Consider the following 24,210-nt stretch of genomic DNA (forward strand, 5'->3'; position numbering starts at 1 on the left):
GCCCTCTCAGGCATACAGCATACATGATTATTAACATTTCAATGTGCAATGACGATATAAGATAAGATAAGAAAACTTTATTTCAATTCGGCATGTATAAAACACAAAGAACATAAGCTCTATAGAGCTTTTCACCGAATATAAAACATATACATCAACATTAAAATAATAAAACAACATGCAGCAATATTTAAGATTCATGCAATCTGGTATTTCATATAGATCCTAGCCGGAGATCAGGTGGCAAGCGCCTCTCTGTCCAACGACCAACATCTACATGCAATATAACATACAACAAACAGGGAGAAAAATAAATTTTTCATGGTTGAGTAAAAATTTATAAATACGATTAAGACATAGAACTTAGAATTTAAAATAACTAGATGATTTCTAAATATATGGTTATTTTAAATAAATATTATAAGCTTTAAAAAAGTTACAACTGAAAGGAGCAAACCAGAAAATACAATCATCTGCATACAGAACAGCAACATTTAGTACCATTCCAGGACTGCATTAAGCTCTTAAATTGAGAGAAGCTATTTTCAGTCCTGAAATGGTCTGGAAGGCTGTTCCACAGTGTGGCAGCAGCAAATTTAAAAGATCTCTTGCCATATTTTGATGTTCTGACTTGTGGAATGTCCAAAATGTTATTGTATCTAAAAGAGTATTTTGAATTTCTTGTGTGTACAAGATTGTGCAGACATGAGGGCGACAGTTTATTCAAAATCTTAAAAGTTTCAAGCGCCAAAGTTCTCATTCTTCGAATCTGCAAAGAAGGCACCTTTGCTTTAATCAATAAGTTTTCATATGAGCTGTTGAGATCATCGTATACAAAGCGAAGCGCTCTTTCCTGCACTTTTTCCATCTTTTTGGAATTTTTCTCTGTAAAAAAATGCCAGGCCAAAGGGCAAAAATTAAAATTACTAAGAATAAAAGTATGAAAAATTGTAAGTTTGCTTAATCTGTTCAAAAATGGGCCTAAACGTTTAAGAATATTCAGTTGTTGGGATGCCTTTCTGCAGATTGTACTAATATGAGCGTCAAAATTTAATTGATAGTCAATCTCAATCCCCAGCAATTTAACACTTTCTTCACAAGTTAGTTCAAAATTTTGCATATTTATAGACGGAGATTTTTCAAAAGTTTTCTTCCCAACTGCCAAGACTTGAAATTTATCAGGGTTTGCCTGCATCTTGTTAATTTTGAACCAGTCAATGAGCTGGTTTGAGTCAGACTCTAAAGTCGAAATAAGTAGATCAAAATTTGGACTACCAAAGGATAAAGTATTGTCATCTGCATAATTATACAGAGAACTTTCTTTTATAAACAAAAATATATCATTTATGAAAATATTAAATAAAAGAGGTCCAAGTATAGAACCTTGCGGAACCCCTTTTTGGATGTCAGCCCAGTCGCTCAAGATACTATTAACTTTTATTTGTTGTTTTCTGTTTGATAAGTATGATTTAAGTAATGAAACCGAATGATTTGAAACTCCATAAGCTGACAATTTGTCAAGCAAAATGGCATGAGGTAGGCAATCAAAAGCCTTTGAAAGATCCATGAGGACAGCTACTATATAATAATTTTTATCCAAGGCTTCCCGCCAGTCTTCTAAAAGTCTGATCAACGTGGTCTGGCATCCATGTCCGCGCCTAAATGCACACAAGAAGGGATTGAAAATTTTATCAAAGAAATCATACAGTTGTATTTCACACACCTTTTCAAAAACCTTAGAAAAAACAGGAAGAACACTCACAGGTCTATAATTTGATATACATAATGGATCGTTTTTCTTATGTAATGGTGTTACCTGAGCTTTTTTTTTAGAGAATCAGGAAATACACCATTATCAATAGACACATTGATCAATGAAGTTAAATGTTTAGACACTATCGGTTTACATTGTTTAATTACTTTAGCTGGAATATTATCATACCCAGAAGCTTTTTTGATATTTATTTTATCTATAATTTTTTCAACTTTATCAGATGTCACATGCTCAAATTCAAAACTGTTCACCACATCCACATACTTTTTTATTTCCACTATACTAGGGTGAGTATTAGGGTCATATACAATGTCTTCCCCAATTTTATCTGCAACGGTAGAGAAAAAGTATTAAACTTTTCAGAAACTTCACGCGTATCATTTATTATTTTATCATTTTCACACAAAAGTATATTTTGATCCCCAGAATTACATTTTTTAGAGAAGAACGGTTTAACAGTTTTCCAAAAATTGACATTTTTGGACCCAACCGTGCAAGAAAATAGGTTTTCATCGAGTTCTTTTTCAATTTTGTTACCAAATTCCGCTGCCTTCTGAATTTTTCCCAAGTTTTAGAATTTCTGTTTTTTGTGTATTGGGAATAATACATATGTTTTTTGTATATGGCTCCTCTTAACTCACTATTCATACATGGAAGTGGATTTTTTCTTGATTGTCTATTTTTTACTGGAGCGTGTTTGTCAAGTACACTTATAAATGTATTTTGATAATCATTATACACTTTGTGTACTTCTTCTGATGTGGATAAATTCTCAATATCTGGAAATCAAATTTTCTCAAGATCACTATTAAAAAGTTCACAATCAAAATTTTTGTAACTTCTATAAGAAATTATTTTTCTTCTCTGAACTGGAATTTGCCCTTTTATTGAGACTGAGATGATATTATGACAGTCACTGATACCAGTGGAAAATTTTTGTATATTAAAACACTTATTTTTCTGATTTGTTAAAACTACATCCACCAATGAAGGGTTACGACTTTTCACAAAACATGTTGGTTCTGCAACTAATTGTGAAAAATCAAAAACATCACATAAATCTTTTAAAGTTTGACATTTCATATAATTCAACATGTCAAAATTTAAGTCACCAATAACTATAATATTTTCGTAATTTATTATACATTGATCTATGTTCTTCATAAATAAAGTTGAGAAATCATTGTCAGACATTGACGGGGGCTTATACATGCCCATAACAAGCCACTTTTTCTGGTTTATATGGACTTCCACGCTGATGTTTTCCAGTGTTGGTGATTCTAAATTGTTTTTCCTACTTGCTGGAAAGTCGGTGTTAATGTAAACAAGTATTCCGCCACCGTTTGAGTTTCTATCACGTCTTAATAATTTGTAGCCCTCTGCTGTGAAAAGATTGTCATTAAAAGAGGCATCAAGATTCGATTCTGATATAAATAAAATGTCTACGATTTTATCAGACAAAAGTTCCTTTATTTCGTCAAACTTATAACGAAAGCTATTGATGTTAAGGTGGGCTGTCAGAAAATTTCTAGGGTGTAACTTTCTTGATTCCAGAAGTTTGTCAAAAACAGATTTTTCTTCTTCATTTTTCACACCGGAAGTTGGGCTAGGTGCGTTCGATTGACTTTTCAGGGTCTCAAACAAAATGAGTCGTGCTGTTTCCGACTGATGTATTCATAAAAAATGAATCGGAAAAGTCTGGCAAACGATCTGAACAGAGATGACAGAAATACTGCTCGTCACACTTGGCTAGTCGGTTGTATTCAATTACTGATATGGTCGTACATTTCAAATGTGTCCAGTTGTCGCAGAAATTACATTGAAGTGCTTTCTGGTTACTCTTAATAGATGATTCACAACTTGTACAAGGGAATCGTATGGGTCCAGGATTGCGTTGGACATCCCCGCTCATCATTATATACAAGATAAAACAATAGTTTATGGTATTTTTCATAGTTAGTGTTGTTGTTATTGGTCGGCCATTTTTAATCGAGTTCACATTCAGTGGAGCTGACGGAAAAAGAAAGAAAAAAAAAAAAAACAAGAGTAAAATATGCACTATTGGTATGAGCAATGTTCATACTTGAGACATTTGAACATGATAATACTTATTTGTATTATATGTAAGTACCACCGTGTATCCTAATGCAAAACAGTCAGAAATACACATAGGGAAAACACACACACACACACACACACACACACACACACACATATATATATATATATATATATATATATATATATATATATGTACATAACAACTCTACATGTGTACATGTAATAAATAATTTTAAGAATTCAAAATGCGTGCATCTATTCTTTTGAAGAGATCTTCGTGGATCTGTTGAATTGAAGGTATCTTTAATTATATAGATATTCTCTCTAAAAGAATTCTTGCGCGCATCAAATGCATGAATAATAAGTGATATCATGATTAATTCAATTGAAGAGAGAATAATTCAATTGAATTGCGCTCATTAATTGAATTGATGCGCGCTAAAGAGAGCAATAATGCAACCAAGACGACCATGCGCGGATCTAGAGGGGGGGGATCGGGACCTTGAATTCAGCTCATGAAGCAAACATCCGTGCGAATTTTCGTAGGTACTCGACATTAAACACGAGTGTTTGAGAAAAGTAACTACTTTCATTCAAAGTATGGGGCATATTCTAGCTGTTTCTTAATACTTCTGTGTGTTTTGTGCAATATGTGTTAGACAAAGAAAACTCTCATTTATTTTGTTTTTGAGAAAAATAAATCGACCGATCGCTTCAAAATTCTAGAAACCCTGCGTTACTGGATCTTTTCACCCTGGTCACGATGGTCTACGGTGATTATGCATTTAGTTTTTCTTAAAGATATGTAGGTGTAGAGAAGATTTTTGAAAATTGGTCAATTTTTGGCAGTTTTCCTCCACCCCTAACGCCCCGGGGATGCAGGAGTCCTAAAATTTACAAATTATGTCCCGCCTTATCCCAAAGATGCTTCATACTAAATTTGAAAAGAATTGGAATGGTAATTATCAAGAAGTTAAAAAATTCCATTGTTCAGACATTTAATAACTGACCATTCTGGCTCCACCCTGATACCAAAACCCCTACCCTTGGGATGATCAAATTTACCATTTTGGTAAAGGACTACATGCTCTTTCTATATAGCCATTTAGTTTCAATTTAGAATCAATAGCACTAAAGAAGATGTTATTTAAGTGTTTTACACATAAACACTATAAACTAAGATTGGCTTCGCCCTGGGGTCAGAACCTCTACCTTTCTTACACATGTGCGGTTGTATGTCTCAAAAATGCTTCATACCAAATGAAAAGAATTGGAATGGTAGTTATCAAGAAAAGTTAAAAGTGTTCAATTGTTAACGGACGACAACCAATTGCAATAGGTCACCGAAGTTTACTCAGGTGACCTAAATTTCGGACAAATAGGCTTTATTTTGATCAAAATCAAAATTTTAAAAACAAACGGTAAGACAATTTTAAAATGCTGCACCGTACATTGATTAAGCTAAGTTTATTTTTTCGATAAAAGTTTTCACAGCGTTTTACAAGAAGCTTGTAATTTCAGCATTGACAGAGGTGTTAGGGAGCAAAGGGTAGCTAATGGTAAGAACACATATTAAGGTTTATATCTATGGCATGTCAAACGTTGCAATATTTGATCTTTTCCGTTTGTATTGTATAATTTTCCATTTGTATTCTATATTTCCCATTTGCATTGTATAATTTTTCATTTGCATTGTATAATTTCCATTTGTATTGCATAATTTTCCATTTACATTGTATAATTTTCCATTTGTATTCTATATTTTCCATTTGTATTGTATAATTTTTCATTTGTATTCTATATTTTTCATTTGTATTATATGGTTTTTTCGTTTGCATTGTATAATTTCCATTTGCATTGCAAAATCTTTCATTTGTATTGCATCCGAGGGATTGTTTATTTTGATTTGTAACGAAGGATTTCATTAGTTTAGGTCCCATTTATATTTAGCCGTCACATGTGACGTACCACAAATAGACTTACTATGTTCAGCATACAGTTGCGTAGCAGTGTGGGTTCTTTAATGTGCCAACGCTTGTCGGAATGTCTGCTTTTAATGTCACATTATCAGAGAGACCCGTGATTCTCACTTTTAAATAGCCATGCGTATGGGGAAGTATTAACTATAGTTACGTCTAAGGTTTGATGCAGCCATGACACGAGTAGAACTCGAACATGCGACCTCACGGTTACGAACCAAAGGGTATATCACTGAACTACCGCGACCGGTTCCATATAGGACTAGTTGAACATGCATGTAGCTAGCAATGGCGAATCTTGCGCCGGGAGACACCCCCTCCTCCCTTCACAAAATATGATATTTTGTTTATTTTGTATAGAAATATCGAAAAACAAAAGCATTAATGTACGTTTTATTTTGTCAGAAAGCACTTGTTTCAGGGGACGTATTTTTAAAAATAACTAGTGCTGCATGGACCTGATCGCGGTAGCTCAGTGGTATATCGCTTGGTTTGTGGGCGGGAAATTGTGAGTTCGAGAACGCTCCTGCCATTGCCTAAGACATAAACAAAGGCAATGATTGTTCCTTTGCCAAACATTCGGCATTTAAAAGTGAGAATCACCGGTCTTTCCGATATGACCTTTAAAACAGATATTCCATGTCGCTGCAGGCGTTGGCACGATAAAGAACCGTCATTGCTACAGCCCTGTACGCTAAACACGTCTACATTTGTGGTACACCAGTGAACAATTCTCAAAGCAACGTTAACTAATGAAATCCTTCGTAACAAATCAAAATAAACAATCCCTGGGATACAATGCAAATGAAAAATTATACAATATAAATGGAAAATATACAATACTAATGAAAATTTATGCAATACAAATGGAAAATATAGAATACAAATGGAAAATTATACAATACAAATGAAAATTTTTACAATACAAATGGAAATTATGCAATGCAAATGAAAAATTATACAATGCAAATGGAAAACATAGAATACGAATGGAAAATTATACAATACAAATGGAAAAGATCAAATATTGCAACGTTTGACATGCCATATATATCCCCAGCCCCCCTTCTCGTGACAAAACGTCTTTAACGTATATAATACAGTGTATATACTTAAATTGTTCATGGACTTTATGATATATGTATTTAGAATTTAGTAATACGGCCATACAAAAAGTGTGTACAGTGTGTATATAAAACAACGATAATTCGTGATCTTATAAAGTCAACAAGTTGAACATCTTCTGCTTGATTCATTATTTTTAACTAACAGAGACCGAGTGATCGAAGCATTCCAATACTGAACAGGCGAGAACTTTTAATCTGACTATTGTCATCTTATTATCTAGATTAATAAAGATTTTAATTCAATTCAAACATAAATTCTCTGTTTTTGGGTTGTTGGGTTTTTTTTGTTTTTGTTTTTTTTTTTCAGCTATTTCATATAGTATGAAATAAATCTGTTAATTCCTCTTACTAGGATCATAAACTTTATCTGAGTATACATTGATTCTGTTTCAACCCCCTCGTTCGCTTTAAATTGTGATGTGATGCATATTATGTATATTATACATGTACCAGGTGTTAGAACTGAAATAAAATTCAAGTTCAATATCATCTTAAAAATATAACAAGTTCGATTTAAAAAGGCTATGTTTAGGGGAAATTGTTCAGAAAATAATTCTATATATTTTTCAATGTTGTTTTCGGAAGGGTGGTTGTGGTGAAATCCTCTTATTCATTGGTTCGACTCAATAACAAAGCCGGTGGAAAAGGGGGTGGCATCCATAGGCACTTGCTAAACATTTTTTTTTCATAATGAATTATGAATTCGAAATTGGTTTTAAAATATACATATGTATTTGTATGAAGTATATGAAACATTGGATTCTAAGCATGTCTTCCCGTTCTCTTTGTTTTTCTGCTTCCCTTGTTCATAATAAGCCTTTTAATTTGATAAAATGCTGACCTCCTCCTAATATTATCACATAGATATTTTCCGTTTTCCGTTTCCCGTTATAGCAATACCCAAAATCAATAGAGTTACTGCATATCACTAATCATTTCTAATAATATATATCTTACCGAATTGTATTCGTATATTATGATACTATATAATTTTTCCATAATTGAAACTACTCGCACCTCAGCAGTTAGAGTTAAAATAAGAGGTTACACGTCTTCCTGCATTCAACTTTCTCAGACACCAGCTTCTTCAAAGAATGTTGATGCTGACCGATGGATCGCTTAAAAATGTATCAGTCAACCCGAAAGACCACATCAAAGCACAGGCAATTGCATCGCTTGGGGTCGAATTCACTATATAAAGACTCTTTATATAATGAATTCGACCCCCAAGCGATGCAATTGCCTGAGGCGAATTTCATTTATACGTGGCAACTTTCACAGGGGCCTGATATGCTCGCCATATTACCATTTTTTATCATTAAAGCGTTCGGTTATACAATCTGTTTTGTTTCATTTCGTTTTCTTTCGCTTCGATTTGAGATTTCGTTTCGGTAGGTTTCCTTTCGTTTCTGTAGGTTTCGTTTCCTTTCGCATTTTACAGGTATCCTTGTTAGGTCGTTCTTGACTACAGACTACTCCGTGTACCTGATCAAGATATAGCGCTCACAGCGGGTGTAACCGGTCAATATGGGGTGCTTACTCCTCTTAGACACCTGATTCCACCTTTGGTGTGTTTGCCCTACTTTCAATTTTGTATTCTTTCCAGGATTTGTAGACTGATCATCGTTGTTGTCTTCACAGGCAATTATATCGCCTAGGTTAGAATTTACTTTTAAAGAGTACTCTTTAATAGTAAATTCGAACCCAGGCGATATAAGTACTTGTGGTTGTCTTCACTTTTTCATTTATAATTATGCTCCCTTTGGTCTGCTGTCATTTCAAATGAGATTGTTTTCCGTTTCCCATGCAGACTGCAATTTGCTAAAATTTGCGTTTCGTGTTTTCTGCATCATATTTCCCATAAATAACTAATTTAAACCTGTCCAATTCCAGTCAGACCCTAGCTATTTTCTCTTATCGAAAAACAAAGAAGGTGGCATAAGCTTACTTTAATTAAACTGGTGCATAAACATACGAATTATATCTCTTTATTTTTATTTTATCATACGAGGTCCTCGTACAATGTATTTGATACTTGTGTGAAAATACACATGCACCGGAGCGTGTGTCATTGCTTGTGGCACTAGCGTGAATGTCTATCTTTCGATTTCGAAACAAATATTTCACATTTTCTTTTGAAAAATGCAATTTAGGTTCAATATATAACGAGTTCATTTCCTAAAATAAATGCTAATTTTAGAGCCTTAATACGCACACTTTGACATGAACAGGGAAAGTACGAATATTTATTTCCGTATATTAGTCGTGGCAATCATTGCAATCTATGAACAATCGAGTATAATCACATTTACTTTAGTGGAGTTTCATTTGGGATCGTAATTAATCTAACAAGATCACACATCACACCACCACAAAACGAATCGAGCACATCCAAAGAAGTTGTATTGGAGCATTCACTAAAACTAGCACTATCTACACAGATAAACACCATATCTATATAGTGACAAATTCAGGGGGATGTGAAGTTATAGTTTCCTTCATGATGATACTGCTCATCCGATTCCATTATAGGCCAGAAAGTAAGAAAGAACGAATTCTAATATATATAAAAATGAATTGAACATTCACAACACTGTATGAGAATATCATTGAACAACAAGGGGGGACAAACCAACAAACTTCTACACTGTAAGCAGTCAATCTTAAATAATTGTACTTTCAGCATAACAACCATGTACTTTAAAATTGGGTGAAAGAATGTGGCATTATGACATTTCACGAATTGAATGACACGATGGAAAGTTCTTATTTTTTTACACGTGCATAAATATCATTTCCTGTCGGCACATCGACCACAAGTCTCTCTCTCATATCCAGGTTCTGCGAATTCCTTTCTTTTACGTCTTCACTATCACAGTTTTCGGTGAGCTCGGTGATTACCCCAGAATTCCGTGGTCTCTGAAAGGCTTTGGAGTATGTCTCAGTTGTCTCGATCATACGGGAAAACCGTTCTATCCAACCGCTTTTCCAAACCTTCGTGCGTTCCGGGTCCAAGAACCGGAATCTTCCGGAATTGACCTTGAATTCTTCATTACTATCGACATCTATTGGTAACTCCATGTACGGACTCTCTGTTTTGTCGAATGAAAATGATATCGTGTCTGAGGGGTTAATCCCTTCATTCGCTATAGATGGCGCTGCAAAAGAATATACGGAGTCTGTTTGGATGCTGCTTGGAGTCGGTGGAACTTCCTCCTCGTAGGGTCTAGACTGATAGAAAGCCCTCAACATAACTGGGGTTTTCTTCTTTCTACAATGAGAACGTGTATATGCCGATATAACTCGTGTTTTGTTATAAATATTGAATTCCAAAACAAATTCCTTTGACTGCAGATCGATACCATCATCATCATCATCACCACCACCACCATCACTGGAACATCACCATACCAGAGATTTTTCAGAAAATGGTAGACTTAATCTAGCTCGTTGAAAAGATGTTCTGTATCAAAATAAGATACGAAATTTACCTCCATTTCCGAAAGCAGAGGTATGAACAGATGACCACTACTGAAATTCCCAATACTAGACCTCCAATTCCGGCAATGATACCTACAAAGTGAAAATGATGACTAAAATACAAGCAGCAGAATGTTAACATGATAAATTACTATAACAGTTTGTTAACAATTTAATTAGATTGAGTTTGTTAACGAATGAACTGATGTACCTACACTGTACATGTATTACCAAGACTCGGTGAATATTATAGGAAGGCTGTCCTAACAACCCTAGAGTTGAGAGCTATGCCAAGAGGAAACTCAATGTATTCTCTAGGAAGTGTGCAAAAAAGGGCATAGACCTCAATTCCTAAAATTGTCATCACACTGCTGTCAGAACTCTTGTCAAATTAACCAAAGGGGTAGCCGAGGGGGCTGCCGCGTCACTTTCAAAGAATGGGAGGGCACAGGTTGATGCACCCCCACATCTTTGTTATCTTTATCTTCAAATGTTGACTTAGAAAGTAAAATTTATAAAAGAAAATTATATGCATGTACGATTCCTCAGAAATTGCTTGACTGCATGATTCTTCTTCAGATGACTGAGCTTCTGGTGGCTTCAGATCTCCAGCCGTATCTAAGTGATGTGAAGAATATGCTAACACTCTTGTCATCATTCAGATAAATTTTAAAGATATGTGCCACATATGCAAGGGTTTATTCATTTATGAAACATGAGGACCACGGAGTCACATAACTTTCTTGCTGACAGTTGTAACAATTATCGGGTGTCTGGGAACTTGAGTAATACGGGACTATATTTTTATTGGAATCAAATACTACCGTCACTCTGCTCCCTCCTTTTAAAAAAATGTCCATTAGAAGAAAATTACAGTAAGATAATATTTTCAAAACTCTGGGAATATGTCGTCTAACAAATATAGCGGAGTGCAGTAATCGCATGATAAAGTGAACTTGCTACCGCTCCTGGGGCCATTTTAAATGCCCTATCCCTTATCTTTTATTAAATGAAAACTGATCATTTTCTCTTTCATATATGATCGATCACGTGTATCCCTTCTATTCTATTTATTGTCATTATGTACCTGATCACACTAGTGTTATTATATAAAAACTTCCCGAAACATCTAAATATCAAGTATGCCAGAACTAGCGATCAGTATGCCAAAATCTGAAATCATCAAAGGAAATTCGGGTTATGTTCTATTTGTGATTGTGCTAGAAAGTGTGTATGAGAAAATAAGAAATATCTTTATTGCTTTCGCTATCGTAATTGCTTATTCTAAATAAAATATATATAAATTCTCTTGATAAAAGATTTTAAAAGATATTTGAATATGTCTTAAAATTGCTGTTTTAAATGCATTTCATTATCAATGAGATATAATATTGTGGTTGTACTTGAAAATGGAAAATGTGTATTGGGGGTGTATATATTATATATATCAAGTTATATTATATATATAATATATATTATATATACACCGTAAATATATAATTTTATACTTGTTGAACACTCCAGATAGACCTAAAACTTAAATAAAACCATTAAAAACCACATACAACATACAAATTCTTCTGATAATGATTTTTTAAAATGTTTTTAAAATACTTTCTTTCGCTTTTCCTATATAGGAAGATATATTAATCACATAGGAATTTCTAAACACCTGCATCTTTAAATGTCATTTTAATATCTTTCTTCATATTCTGTCATTTTAATATTTTTCTTCAAATTATGAGTTTATTATGATGCATTAAAACTTAAAATATCGCATTCGTGTATTTAAATGTTTGAATGATATTTCATACATTTAATACAAGGGCTCTTAGATAAATGATAGTATTAGCTGTTCTATACTGCGAGTATTGAAAATAATTTTTCCTGTTTTCATTTTTGAATGAAAGATTCCCGTATGTTTCCATGGAAATAATTCAGAATGCTTAAAGTTTCAGAGACCGATCTGATGTTTTGCATCAGTTATTTTGTAACCTTGAAATAACCTCGACACAAACAAACTACGTGGCACCCATTTTTTCTCTCAAAAGATACATCTATACATATTCTATAGCTGTTGCATACAAAATATCGCATCTCAGCGCTTCCTATGAATATCAGAATCCGTCTTTAAACTGCAGTGGGATTGCATGAGATGGTTTCCATGAGTACACGTGTTAAGATACCCAGAAAATGCAGGGATTATCCTTACGTGCTGGAATCGTGCACTCGCCTGGTGGTGGTGGTGGGGGGGGGGGGGGGTAGAAGTCTATGATGAAAGAGAGTGTAAATCGAGACATGACGCTACTTCAATTGTATTCACAACTAGAAACCAAGTATAGCTATCAAGATGCCCCCTTCCCTTCCTTAGTTTTTTTTAATTGATTGTCAGGAAATATTTCCGAATTGTGCCCCTCCCTTTTTACCAAATGACTACACCACTGTCAATAGTGTGGTTCGTTTCGAACACCCTCTTAGCATTCCACTAAAAATATATTCAATGACATACCCTACATCAGCTGGTAAACTATGCAGCAAATGCCTTGACTTTAACGCATTTCATGGCAACAACATTATATTTCCTTTTGAGAGTTTTTGGGGGGTTGAGATATTTTTCATCGAGAGCAGTGACTCACCCTCTACCCTGCCAAAAAAAGAAAAATAAACTCTACGTACCGATGAGCATGTTTACATTTCTTTCCATCACAAATGCGAATTCGAAAGTGAAAATCTTATATGCAAGTTAAGTTTCCTGACAGAATTGGCACAAAAACATACAGGAAATAATTGATTTCCCACGCTTAATCAGGGTTCTGAATTCAGCATAGACACTGCATCACTATTCACACGATGAAAAGCAAAATGTAACAATATATAAACGCTAAGACATCATGCTTTTGTCTTTTTGATCGGGAAACCATGGCTCCCAGCCGGAGCCCCGCAGTACTGAGGATATGTGTTGTTTGGATGCACTTCAGGATTTGTGAATGATTTTAGACTCCACTCCTCTGCAGGAAATGCAGGCTTTATATGCACACTTGAATATGAATGAATGTAACATTCGTTCATATATGTGCCCGTCTCCGAGAGCGCATTAACGCCGCGTTATAGGCATTCTCATTTCATTCTTATCTAGATCAATACAACTCATATGCTGGTAGAACACGTCCTAAGGTTGTTTTTAGGACTACCACGACACTTAATACCGGTTAAGAATCGGTTTACAGTTTGGTCGTGTATGCGACCTACATAGTCTGACTTCCGGATATTCTTGGTTGTTGTTCAAAAGAATATTTTTACACTTTTCACAACATTAGTACCCAGGTCTGTTCGTTTTCCTACTTCCAGTTTCAAATCAAGCGCCCTGTACCCATGCCGACTCTAAAAAATAAAAGGCGGATCGAAATAAATGTTGGAATATGTCCTTTGAAAAAAATCTGTAAAGCACGTTTTTGATCAACTGTAGAAACAAATGTTTTAAAAACACATGCGGTTTTTTTTTTAAATTTCATTTCCGTCATATGACTATGCTTTGTAGCATTAATTAATTTAGAAAAACAAGAACTAAAACTTAAAATAAAAGCAACATTAATAGATCAGTTTTTAAAAAATACATGAATTACCCCATAGTCAGAAAAATACCCCGACAAGGAAGATGCTAATGTTTGCAATATTAGGATCACTCATAACATATTTCATTGACTGCTCATTACATCCTAGCTTCTCGGGACACATTGCTTACAGATGCATGCAACCATCCTCACAACGTCAGAGGTCCTGGGTCCATCCACGGCCTCAGTACCCCTGACGTTGTGAGGATTGCCTGCAACGTACTACAAAGTCCAAATTACAATTTATCAAATAATCATATGGTATAAAAATCTTGGACGTGACATGACTATTGGTTCGAAAGAAATATAACATTTTTCTTCTAACACTGACGGTTTAAAGTATCATATGTGTTATAAAAGCCTTCTCCCATTCGTTATACACAATTTTACTTGAACATCAGTGACTTGCAATTGTATATTTTTCAACTTTTCGCATGGGTACCCCGCCAAATGGCACACTTGAAACTTTTGAGATGTTATGAACCGTAACTAGGCAAAGAAGTTGCTGTCCTTTATTTTCAAATCTTGAAACATGCAGATATTTCATTATGAGTCTTGTTGCAAGACAGTTACGGATCCAAAGAGGGTAACGGGGGTTGTACCCTCCCCTTTCGTTCAATATTTTAAAAAACAAAAATGGTAACTTTTTGTCATTTCATATTTTCCATCTGGATGATAAAGGTACAAACTTGGGTCAAAACTCCCCTTTTAAAAGTGTCTGGATCCGCCACTGGTTAGAGCTACATGTATAATGATATCATGCCGTTCCTCAATAAGTACTCATTGTACTGATATCATTCATGTACGTGTGCATTCGCACGCTGGTTTGTCCCCCATATGAACGGTAATGTGCTATTTCGTTTGGTTCCAGTCTATAAATAAAGGTCGTATTTTTTCTCATAGCAGCAGGTAAATCCCGATTCAAATAGCGTCCATAGCGCAAACTGACTTTTCCCCATAGCATTCGGTTTCACCTCGCTTTTAAATTTTCTGCGTGGACCCTAAAACAATACATGTTTCATTTTCATGTGATTATTTCATTTTATTTATACTCCAAAGTTTTTGTCATTGATATCTTTACAAATTGTAATGATAACCATTTTCTCATGAATGCGCTGTAATTGAGAACAATGCGTACATGAATCTTGATAAACATACCTATGTAGTATGTCTATTTGAATGCCTAAGGATTCCGACAAAAATGAAAGCAGATTGTAAATATAAGAAATAAATTTCATTTTTAAAAATACATGAGGGTATTATATACAACCTTCCTGGTGTCCTATTTTTCATGAAGTGCAAACGCATGTATATGAAGCCATGACTTCAGAAAAAAATTGACTTCGGAAGAATTGAAAGAGTTGCATCTGCTATACATGTTCACATTTTTCTCTCGACAAGAACTAAATTTAAAGCATTTATTTTCATCTCGATATGTGAGGCCTCTGCAACTCTTTGATAGGATGTAATCAATGTCACTACGTTTGCAGTTTATCATTTTTTTTTTATGAACACGACCTTATGAATTTGTGTTTGTTTTGCTATCTTGTGCAGGTATTTTCTTTTGTTATGCATCGCAGCATGTTTGAGATATCTGCAAGGATTTATTGTGTACAATTTGTTTTATAGTGTTATACATGTCCATGTATATTAACCACCGTTATTGTGGAATATAATCATACATTTGTGAAAAATAGTAATTTAATAAATTGACTATTGATATTTAAATATGCAGGTTTTGTTATCTCAACAGATCATTTAAAACGCGATTCTACAAGAAATTTCTTGTACTAAGATATGAACTCCTCATTCACAACATATACTTTTGTATAAAGAAATTTATTGCAATTTTGATAAAATCTGAAAAGGGGAGTATACAGATTTGCATATTAATGGTAAAAATTACACACCTATAAATCTGATTAAATATGCTCTTTATTAGAATTTACTTCAATTAAAGTCAATGGTAAATATGACCTTTTACTTTTTGTAAACATGAATTTACTCTCGTAAATGTTATATTTAATTTCTTGTAAATTCATTGAAAAAGACAACCTTTAAATTTTTGTAAAGTTGCATTTACTTGAGCAAATATGGTCTTTAATTTTTTCGTAAAGGTATTGTAAATTGGGCCATTACAAAAATTTACTTCCCAGTAAAGATAATTAAAGACCATATTTACCATCTTTTTCTTATTTAAATAAATGTGATTAAATACACTTAAAGCTATTGTAAATAAGGTATTTACAATATCTTTACTTCCTTTGTAAAGGCAGTTTTTCAAGCAGTGATATATAAATGGGGCGGTCCTTCGGTTGAGACCGCAAAAAACCAGGCCCCGTGTCACAGCTGGTGTGACATGATAAGATCCCTCCCTGGTCAAAGGCCATAAGCGCCGAGCATAGATCAAAGTTTTGCAGCTCTTCACAGGCAATGGTGACGTCTCCATATCGAGAGGGATGTTAAACAATATACAACCAACCAACCACGTCAGGTGTATTAGTATATAATTAAATATCTCTAACGCATGGAGCTGAACACTCAGAGTCATAAGAGTTATTTTAAACACTAGTACTACGTGCTAATGGTTTAATTTAACTATATACACGTAGTTGTTAATCGACAATACTCAGTTTGCCTAACATTTCGGTATCCAGGTCATCTAAATAGTTAAACAGAAAATCATCCGCAAAATGGAGAATCTGCTGCATGGCCAACAGAGTCAGGATGTTCACATTGGTGTCGAGCTCTCGCTCACTCTCGTAGTTCTTGATGGGAATCACGTGGGATCTTGGCAGACCAATCATCGCAGCCACTCTATCCACATGCTCTTGAATTGCGGGAACGTAATACGTCAATCCCACGTCATGTTGTAAGGGCTCGCACACTTTGTCGATTTTAGTTAGCAAAACGACCTGGGGGATACCTGTATAGATACATTAAACATTTACTCAAAGTGAGTTTTAAATTATCTTAAAAATACATATGACAATGTGTAAAATGGTATATATTGTTTCCAGACTGCAAAAGAATTATGTTTTAGTCTGCCAAAGAACTCTGTCATTTTATGATGTAAATATTGTTTCTAATCTGCAATAGATTTCTCATATCATAAACATTGATAATGAGAAAGAGATCGATTTCACAAATCCTTTAAAGAATACAAAATTGAGAGCAGTGTAAACACGGATCCAAGAAAACGCCAGATCCCATATCAGATGCAAAAGAGGAGCAAGAATCCCCTGTTCACATCCACCGTAATCAAATTTCTGTCGGTAATAAAATAACAGGAGGTTCCATTTTTATTTACATGTAGTTTACGAACATGTAGGTACGACATATCTACAGTAATTTCTAATTCTGCTTTACCTCTTTGATTCATGGGATCCTGAAGTTTTCTCATTTGCTTCAGCATTTTCTCCGACAAAACATCGACAGTGGACGCATCCAGTACAAAAGCCACACAGTGGATCTGATCTTTCAGTTTTGGAGCCTTGAGGAACCCTGGGGTGTCTGGGTTCAGTGGTACAGACGGATTGAACTAAATCATAATATCATTGCTTAGTCTTTGCTCTACATATGAATGCTTTGATGTTAATGTTGAAAATAAAAAGTCCAATACAAGATGTGGCAATAATCCCCCACGGAAGAAAACGAAATGGACGATACAATATATGAAACAATACTAGCATTCAAAAATCTTACTGTGTATTTCTCTGGAATGTGACCGTCGATTATGTAGCACATTTCCTGTGACTCAATACTCTGGTCGTCCTCCAGGCCACGGGAGTCACATAAGCGGAAGTTCAAGGTTTCACCAGAGGGACCATTTCTCACCTGATAAGCCCGGAACTTGAATAAGGATATATTCATGTCAGGTATTTCATGTAATATGATAATCTATGTAACGTAACATCTACATATTTCGTGGGGGCTCAAATTTCGTAGAATTCATATATTCTCTTATTTTATCAATTTCAACCAACGAGAAACACAATTAAAATGATATTTCGATGTACAGAAACTATATCCTCGAAATTAAATCCCAACGAAACTGTAAAATCGAAGGGACACATCAATCCATCGATCAATCAAACAACTTTAGACAGGTGGTGGGTGTGTTGAAACAGAAATTTATACATTGATTATAACAATATATAGTCAAATTCGTACCACGTGATATGACTCTTGTGTATTAATGAATAATTGGTTATACAATAATTCAGAGATCTCTTTCCTCCAATATAACTAGTCTAATTTGAATAACCTCAGAATAAAGTGTAAATAACTGTACCAGGTGACCATTGATCCCCGTGATGTACCTGTGTTGTGAGGCTGTGCTCTGCAGTTCCGCTACACGCCTGACTGGTCACATAACCCCGGAAAATGGAGTTCACCGTGTTGAAGAAACTGGACTTCCCGGCCCCGATCTGACCAATCAGCAAGATTTTCGTCTGACGTATTTTTAGCTGCTTTGGCGGTGTGTAGAGTACAAGTTCTTCCTTGAGTTCCCGCATTATCTAAACAAAATCGAAATTACATGAACATAGCTAAGTATTCGTTAGCTGTTTGGGCCAAAGTTTGCTTTTTTGCGACAGTCCACGGGTTTTATTTTATAATTTCCCTTTGTTTCAAATCCTTCAATTGCTATAATAGCAATTCATTCCGTTATTTGACTCCAAGTTCAGCATTGTTTTTCTGGAATTTATTAAGTTTGAATGACACCATGTGACTTTATGCCTCACTAAATCTAGAATGATTTGATGTTGTTTTTATTTTTTGGAGGGGGTGTTTGATTCCGTTTTTGACAGACTTACTTTCTCCTGCTTAAATGATATAAATGATATTTACCTTAGTAGTAAATTCCAGAGTTTTCCGCCATGGGACATCTAAGGGATCGTTCATGTCGCATTCTTGAAATAAACAATTCGTAACATTATCTTAAAGGCATAGGGTATATCTTTTATCTAAAAAATAACATCACAATATTTTGCAAGAAGAACTCCAAAGTATTAATTATGAGTTATCTATAGCTGCAGCGCTTTCAAATTGAAGTTATACTGACATTTTAATGTTTGTCTAGAGGACAATATATCAAACTGGTACCCCGCTGATTGGTGGCTACACACAAACATAAGGTATGCGAAGTCAACAGAGTACCAGTTTAGGCAAATGAGGACAGGGAATTATCTCGTAATCACTATCGTATCCAATGTGGTTATAAACATTCTGAAGAACTTTCTGTGATTTTCTAGTTATGATCTTTAATTTTGCCACCTTTTTAGAACATGCAAAATTTTACCATTATCTTAGACCCTATGCCTTTAACGTCATATACATGATATTGTATGTGAAATACATGATATTGTATGTGAAATCTCGTGAAAAATGACAAGAATTGTAATATATATCTGATGGTATTTTGCATTTGGATGAAGCATGGAGATCTGCGCACGCAGTCTGTGTTCGAGTCTGTTTATTTAAGTATCCATCGATAGTTACAAAATTCTGCGGATATTATTGTAATATCTATCTTAAACGCATATTTCAACATAGACAACAGAAAAATACAACGCATGACCAAGATATTGGACCATATTTCATACTTTTATATTTACATGTACACTCTACTTACATTTATGTCGGGATTCCCAGCTGTTGAAATAGACGTACTATATAAATTTATCAAGATTAAGACGCGCATTGTTCAAAACGGCATCGCATTCAAGAGGAAATGTCTATCATTACAATTTGTAAAGATATCGAAGGCAACGACATTGGAAATGTAAATACAGATGGAATCCATCTTCCATGTCTCGCTAAGTCCATGAGCATCTTTCAGCAGGAATCATCATTCTGTAAAAATAAGCTACAGATTCACCCCGAAATAAAAACCTTAAATTTATGGGGCATTATTTTGCGCATGGTTGAGGTATTACTTGCATCGCCATCTCAAATTTTAATGCAATAATCAAATTACTAACTTATTTCCCTACTAAATCTGTGTCCAATATATCTTATATATCATGGCCGCGTCAAACCCAAGACGTAAATACACTTGGCAATATATCTTATATATCATGGCCGCGTCAAACCCAAGACGTAAATACACTACGCAATATATCTTATATATCATGGTCGCGTCAAACCCAAGACGTAAATACACTACGCAATATATCTTATATATCATGGCCGCGTCAAACCCAAGACGTAAATACACTAGGCAATATATCTTATATATTATGGCCGCGTCAAACCTAAAACGTAAATACACTACGCAATATATCTTATATATTATGGCCGCGTCAAACCTAAAACGTAAATACACTACGCAATATATCTTATATATCATGGTCGCGTCAAACCCAAGACGTAAATACACTAGGCAATATATCTTATATATCATGGCCGCGTCAAACCCAAGACGTAAATACACTTGGCAATATTTCTTATATATTATGGCCGCGTCAAACCTAAAACGTATATACACTAGGCAATATATCTTATATATCATGGCCGTGTCAAACCTAAGACGTAAATACACTTGGCAATATATCTTATATATCATGGCCGCGTCAAACCCAAGACGTAAATACACTTGGCAATATATCTTATATATCATGGCCGCGTCAAACCCAAGACGTAAATACACTTGGCAATATATCTTATATATCATGGCCGCGTCAAACCTAAGACGTAAATACACTAGGCAATATATCTTATATATCATGGCCGCGTCAAACCCAAGACGTAAATACACTAGGCAATATATCTTATTTATTATATACTTTCAATTTCATCTCTTCTTTTTTCTTTAAAAGTTTGCGGGCATATATCACACGATATATGCCCGGAAACATTCCGGCCCGCAAACATTACGTCACAATCAAATTTCTACGCCGTTAATTTTCAAATTTTTTGTATTTTTCATCTTTTACTCAGTTAAACCGATAAAGTTATTGTTAAAAATAAAATTATTGTTAGTTTCTAAATGAAATTGAAAGTATATAATAAAAAGGTTATAGACTTTGTATGGGAAATATGACGACCTCGTTTTTTGTCGCGAACGGACCTCGCAAGCTCGGTCCGTCTACGCGCCAAAAAACTCGGTCGTCATATTTTCCCATACAAAGTCTATAACCTATAAATATTATGGCCGCGTCAAACCTAAAACGTAAATACACTTGGCAATATATCTTATATATCATGGCCGTGTCAAACCCAAGACGTAAATACACTACGCAATATATCTTATATATCATGGCCGCGTCAAACCCAAGACGTAAATACACTTGGCAATATATCTTATATATCATGGCCGCGTCAAACCTAAGACGTAAATACACTAGGCAATATATCTTATATATCATGGCCGCGTCAAACCCAAGACGTAAATACACTTGGCAATATATTTTATATATTATGGCCGCGTCAAACCTAAAACGTAAATACACTTGGCAATATATCTTATATATCATGGCCGCGTCAAACCCAAGACGTAAATACACTTGGCAATATTTCTTATATATCATGGCCGCGTCAAACCTAAGACGTAAATACAGGTAGCGAGACGCTCGGTAATCACGAGTCTTTCGGATAAGACGTTAAATTCGGGGGTCCCAACGTACGGCAGGTATTGGCGCGTTAAAGAACTCTCATTGCTACGACTTTGGGCGCTAAGCACAAGTCTAAATATTTGATATTTCACCTAAAGCTAGTGATGTCTCAATATGAGTAATAAATCCTCGAAGAATAAACAATTAAACATTCATTAATGCCCCATGCGAACCAAAAACTCACAGCTTCAAATGAATTCGTTTATTGACGTTGTCCCAATTTCCCCCTTAGAGCTACCGTTAGGTAGAGAGCCCGAAGTATGCCCCGACTACTTAATGAGGAATGATACACCAGAGAAATTTGATATAGATGAAAAGTGGAGGATATGTACACAACATTTTGAAACTGAAAACCATCAAATTTACTTTATTTAGTGTTATAGTAGAAAATAATTTCTTTAAAATTTAAAACCCTTGCTGGACTCGAACCCGCGATCAGTTTACCAAAGTTGACGTACTAACCTACTGCGCTATTCAGTTAGGCAATGCTTTTTAAATGAATAGACAAATATTGGTGATATTTATTTTTTAAATTTTCATTCATGTTTTAAAAGGAAGTCAGCCATTATGACGATGTATAGTACCTACTTAAACAGTTATGAAGGAATGTCTAGCTGTACACCTCGATGTCTGTTTGATATCCATGGACTATGTTACTATGTCAAACATTTCAAGAGTCCATATAACGTCTTTTGATAATGTTACAGAAACGGATGGACCATGACTTAAAACAACGACGAAATGCCTTCTCTTCAAAGGGAAAGTGGATTTGAAGGACGAGTAGGAGGAGGACTTAGGCATTGAACCCGATTCGCAGTGAATACATAAAGTAATGAAGTGTCCTACTCCGAATTTTCTTGATTTGGATGTCAGTGTTATCTTATCATAGAAACGGTCTAGACATTTTCCTTTTCGATATTTTGCTCTAGAATGTTTTAAAATTTACATTTATCTTTGCTTTGAAATATGACCCATTCTAGTCACAGCTAAATGATGACACAAATTCCACTACTGTATAACATAAAGGACAATTTCGTAACATTTAAGAAACTACGAAAGCTTCTTGGGCGATAAATTACACGTTACCATGATTTTGGCTGTTTAGTGTACTGGGTTCCGCCTCATTCGTTGTGACACCTTTTGAGAAGTATTTTGGAATATCAACTTCCTGTAGTGAGGATCCTTATCACAAGATATATTTGGAGTCAGCATTTCGCAAATTCTGTGGTCGTTATAACAATCTAGTTTGCCAATACAACCTATCATTGCGTCAAATGCTGTCTGACGTGTTTCATACCGATTGTTAGGCCGTTCTTGGTACACTGATTTTGACTACGGATAACTCCGTTTACCTGAGCAAGATATAGGGCTCACGGCAGGTGTGACCGGTCGACAGTGGATGATTACTCCTCGTAGGCACCTGATCCCACCTCTGGTATATCCAGGGCTCCGTGTTTGCCAGACTCTAATTTGTATTGCTTATAGGAGTTATGAGATTGATTACTGTTCGTTATCTTCACCTTTCATCTACCAGCATCGCGTCACGATACTCACCATCCACCTGATATACCTCCAGCTCTTTCACGCTTAAGTTTCCGTTAGCAAAAGAATCAAAGTCAGTGTCTTTCATCTCGTATGTACAACTGAGACTACAGTCCCCGTTTAAATTAAACACCCCGTTACTTGCGATTACTCTCCCCTTAAATGTATATAAATCATAACCATTTCCAAATACTGGACCATATTTTGAATGACAGTATATTGCATCGGCATTCTTCTTTGGTTTGACGAGGAACTGCTTTGGCGACCAGTTACCATTCTGCTTCAGCTGGAATAGAAACGCTTTCGGGTCCAAGACGTATCCATTATTGGCATTAGTCCAATTCTGTGCTGTAAACCCCCCGTACACGGTGTCGTTATTGTTGTAAAGGACAGTTACCGTCATGCCTTTATTGTCACATTTAGAATGGAAGATGGGCGCTGAACATCCATCCCTGCTGATCTTGTACAATAGTGCGAATTTTCTCCGCCCCCCAATCCATTTCAGCAGTTGATCCTTGTCCTCTTGCTGCAGCATACCTGACATATTCAGACTGAAATACTCACTTAAGGAAATGTTCAACACAGAAGAACACCATTGTCTTGTGAAGGAAACGCGTTGCTTGTTTATATTTGGAAACAGTCAATAGATTAAGATTTGTTATATCTTTATATCTGATAACGTGGTTCACAGTACATGTACAGTGACACATCTTTATAGCTGATTACGTGGTTCATAGTACATGTATAGTGACACAAAGTACTCGTTGGAATAATCAGGCGGAGCGGTCGTAGTGGCCTAGTGGTCAGAGAATAATCAGGCGGAGCGGTAGCCTAGTGGTCAGAGAATAATCAGGCGGAGCGGTAGCCTAGTGGTTAGAGAATAATCAGGCGGAGCGGTAGCCTAGTGGTTAGGGAATAATCAGGCGGAGCGGTAGCCTAGTGGTTAGAGAATAATCAGGCGGAGCGGTAGCCTAGTGGTTAGAGAATAATCAGGCGGAGCGGTAGCCTAGTGGTTAGGGA

At 35.3% G+C, this 24,210-nt stretch overlaps 2 protein-coding genes across 2 annotated transcripts; both read right to left on the minus strand.

The window, feature by feature from the left end:
- Nucleotides 1–9,171: 9,171 nt before the first annotated feature.
- Nucleotides 9,172–13,773, minus strand: LOC125683493 (uncharacterized). The gene is made up of 3 exons (XM_048924721.2): nucleotides 13,098–13,773; nucleotides 10,433–10,514; nucleotides 9,172–10,212 (listed from the first exon to the last, which is right to left on the minus strand). Exons 1-3 carry the CDS (start codon nucleotides 13,123–13,125, stop codon nucleotides 9,708–9,710), a joined length of 615 nt encoding a protein of 204 aa, XP_048780678.1. The 5' UTR covers nucleotides 13,126–13,773; the 3' UTR covers nucleotides 9,172–9,707.
- A 2,833-nt stretch (nucleotides 13,774–16,606) lies between these two features.
- LOC125683499 (interferon-induced protein 44-like) lies at nucleotides 16,607–23,819 on the minus strand. Its single transcript, XM_056140077.1, has 6 exons — nucleotides 23,203–23,819; nucleotides 18,884–18,945; nucleotides 18,355–18,552; nucleotides 17,738–17,884; nucleotides 17,402–17,573; nucleotides 16,607–16,958 (listed from the first exon to the last, which is right to left on the minus strand). The coding sequence occupies exons 1-6, from the start codon at nucleotides 23,732–23,734 to the stop codon at nucleotides 16,648–16,650; spliced, it is 1,422 nt and encodes a 473-aa protein (XP_055996052.1). The 5' UTR covers nucleotides 23,735–23,819; the 3' UTR covers nucleotides 16,607–16,647.
- Nucleotides 23,820–24,210: the final 391 nt, after the last annotated feature.

This window comes from Ostrea edulis, chromosome 6 (assembly GCF_947568905.1).
Source record: "Ostrea edulis chromosome 6, xbOstEdul1.1, whole genome shotgun sequence".
NCBI classification, from domain to species: domain Eukaryota; kingdom Metazoa; phylum Mollusca; class Bivalvia; order Ostreida; family Ostreidae; genus Ostrea; species Ostrea edulis.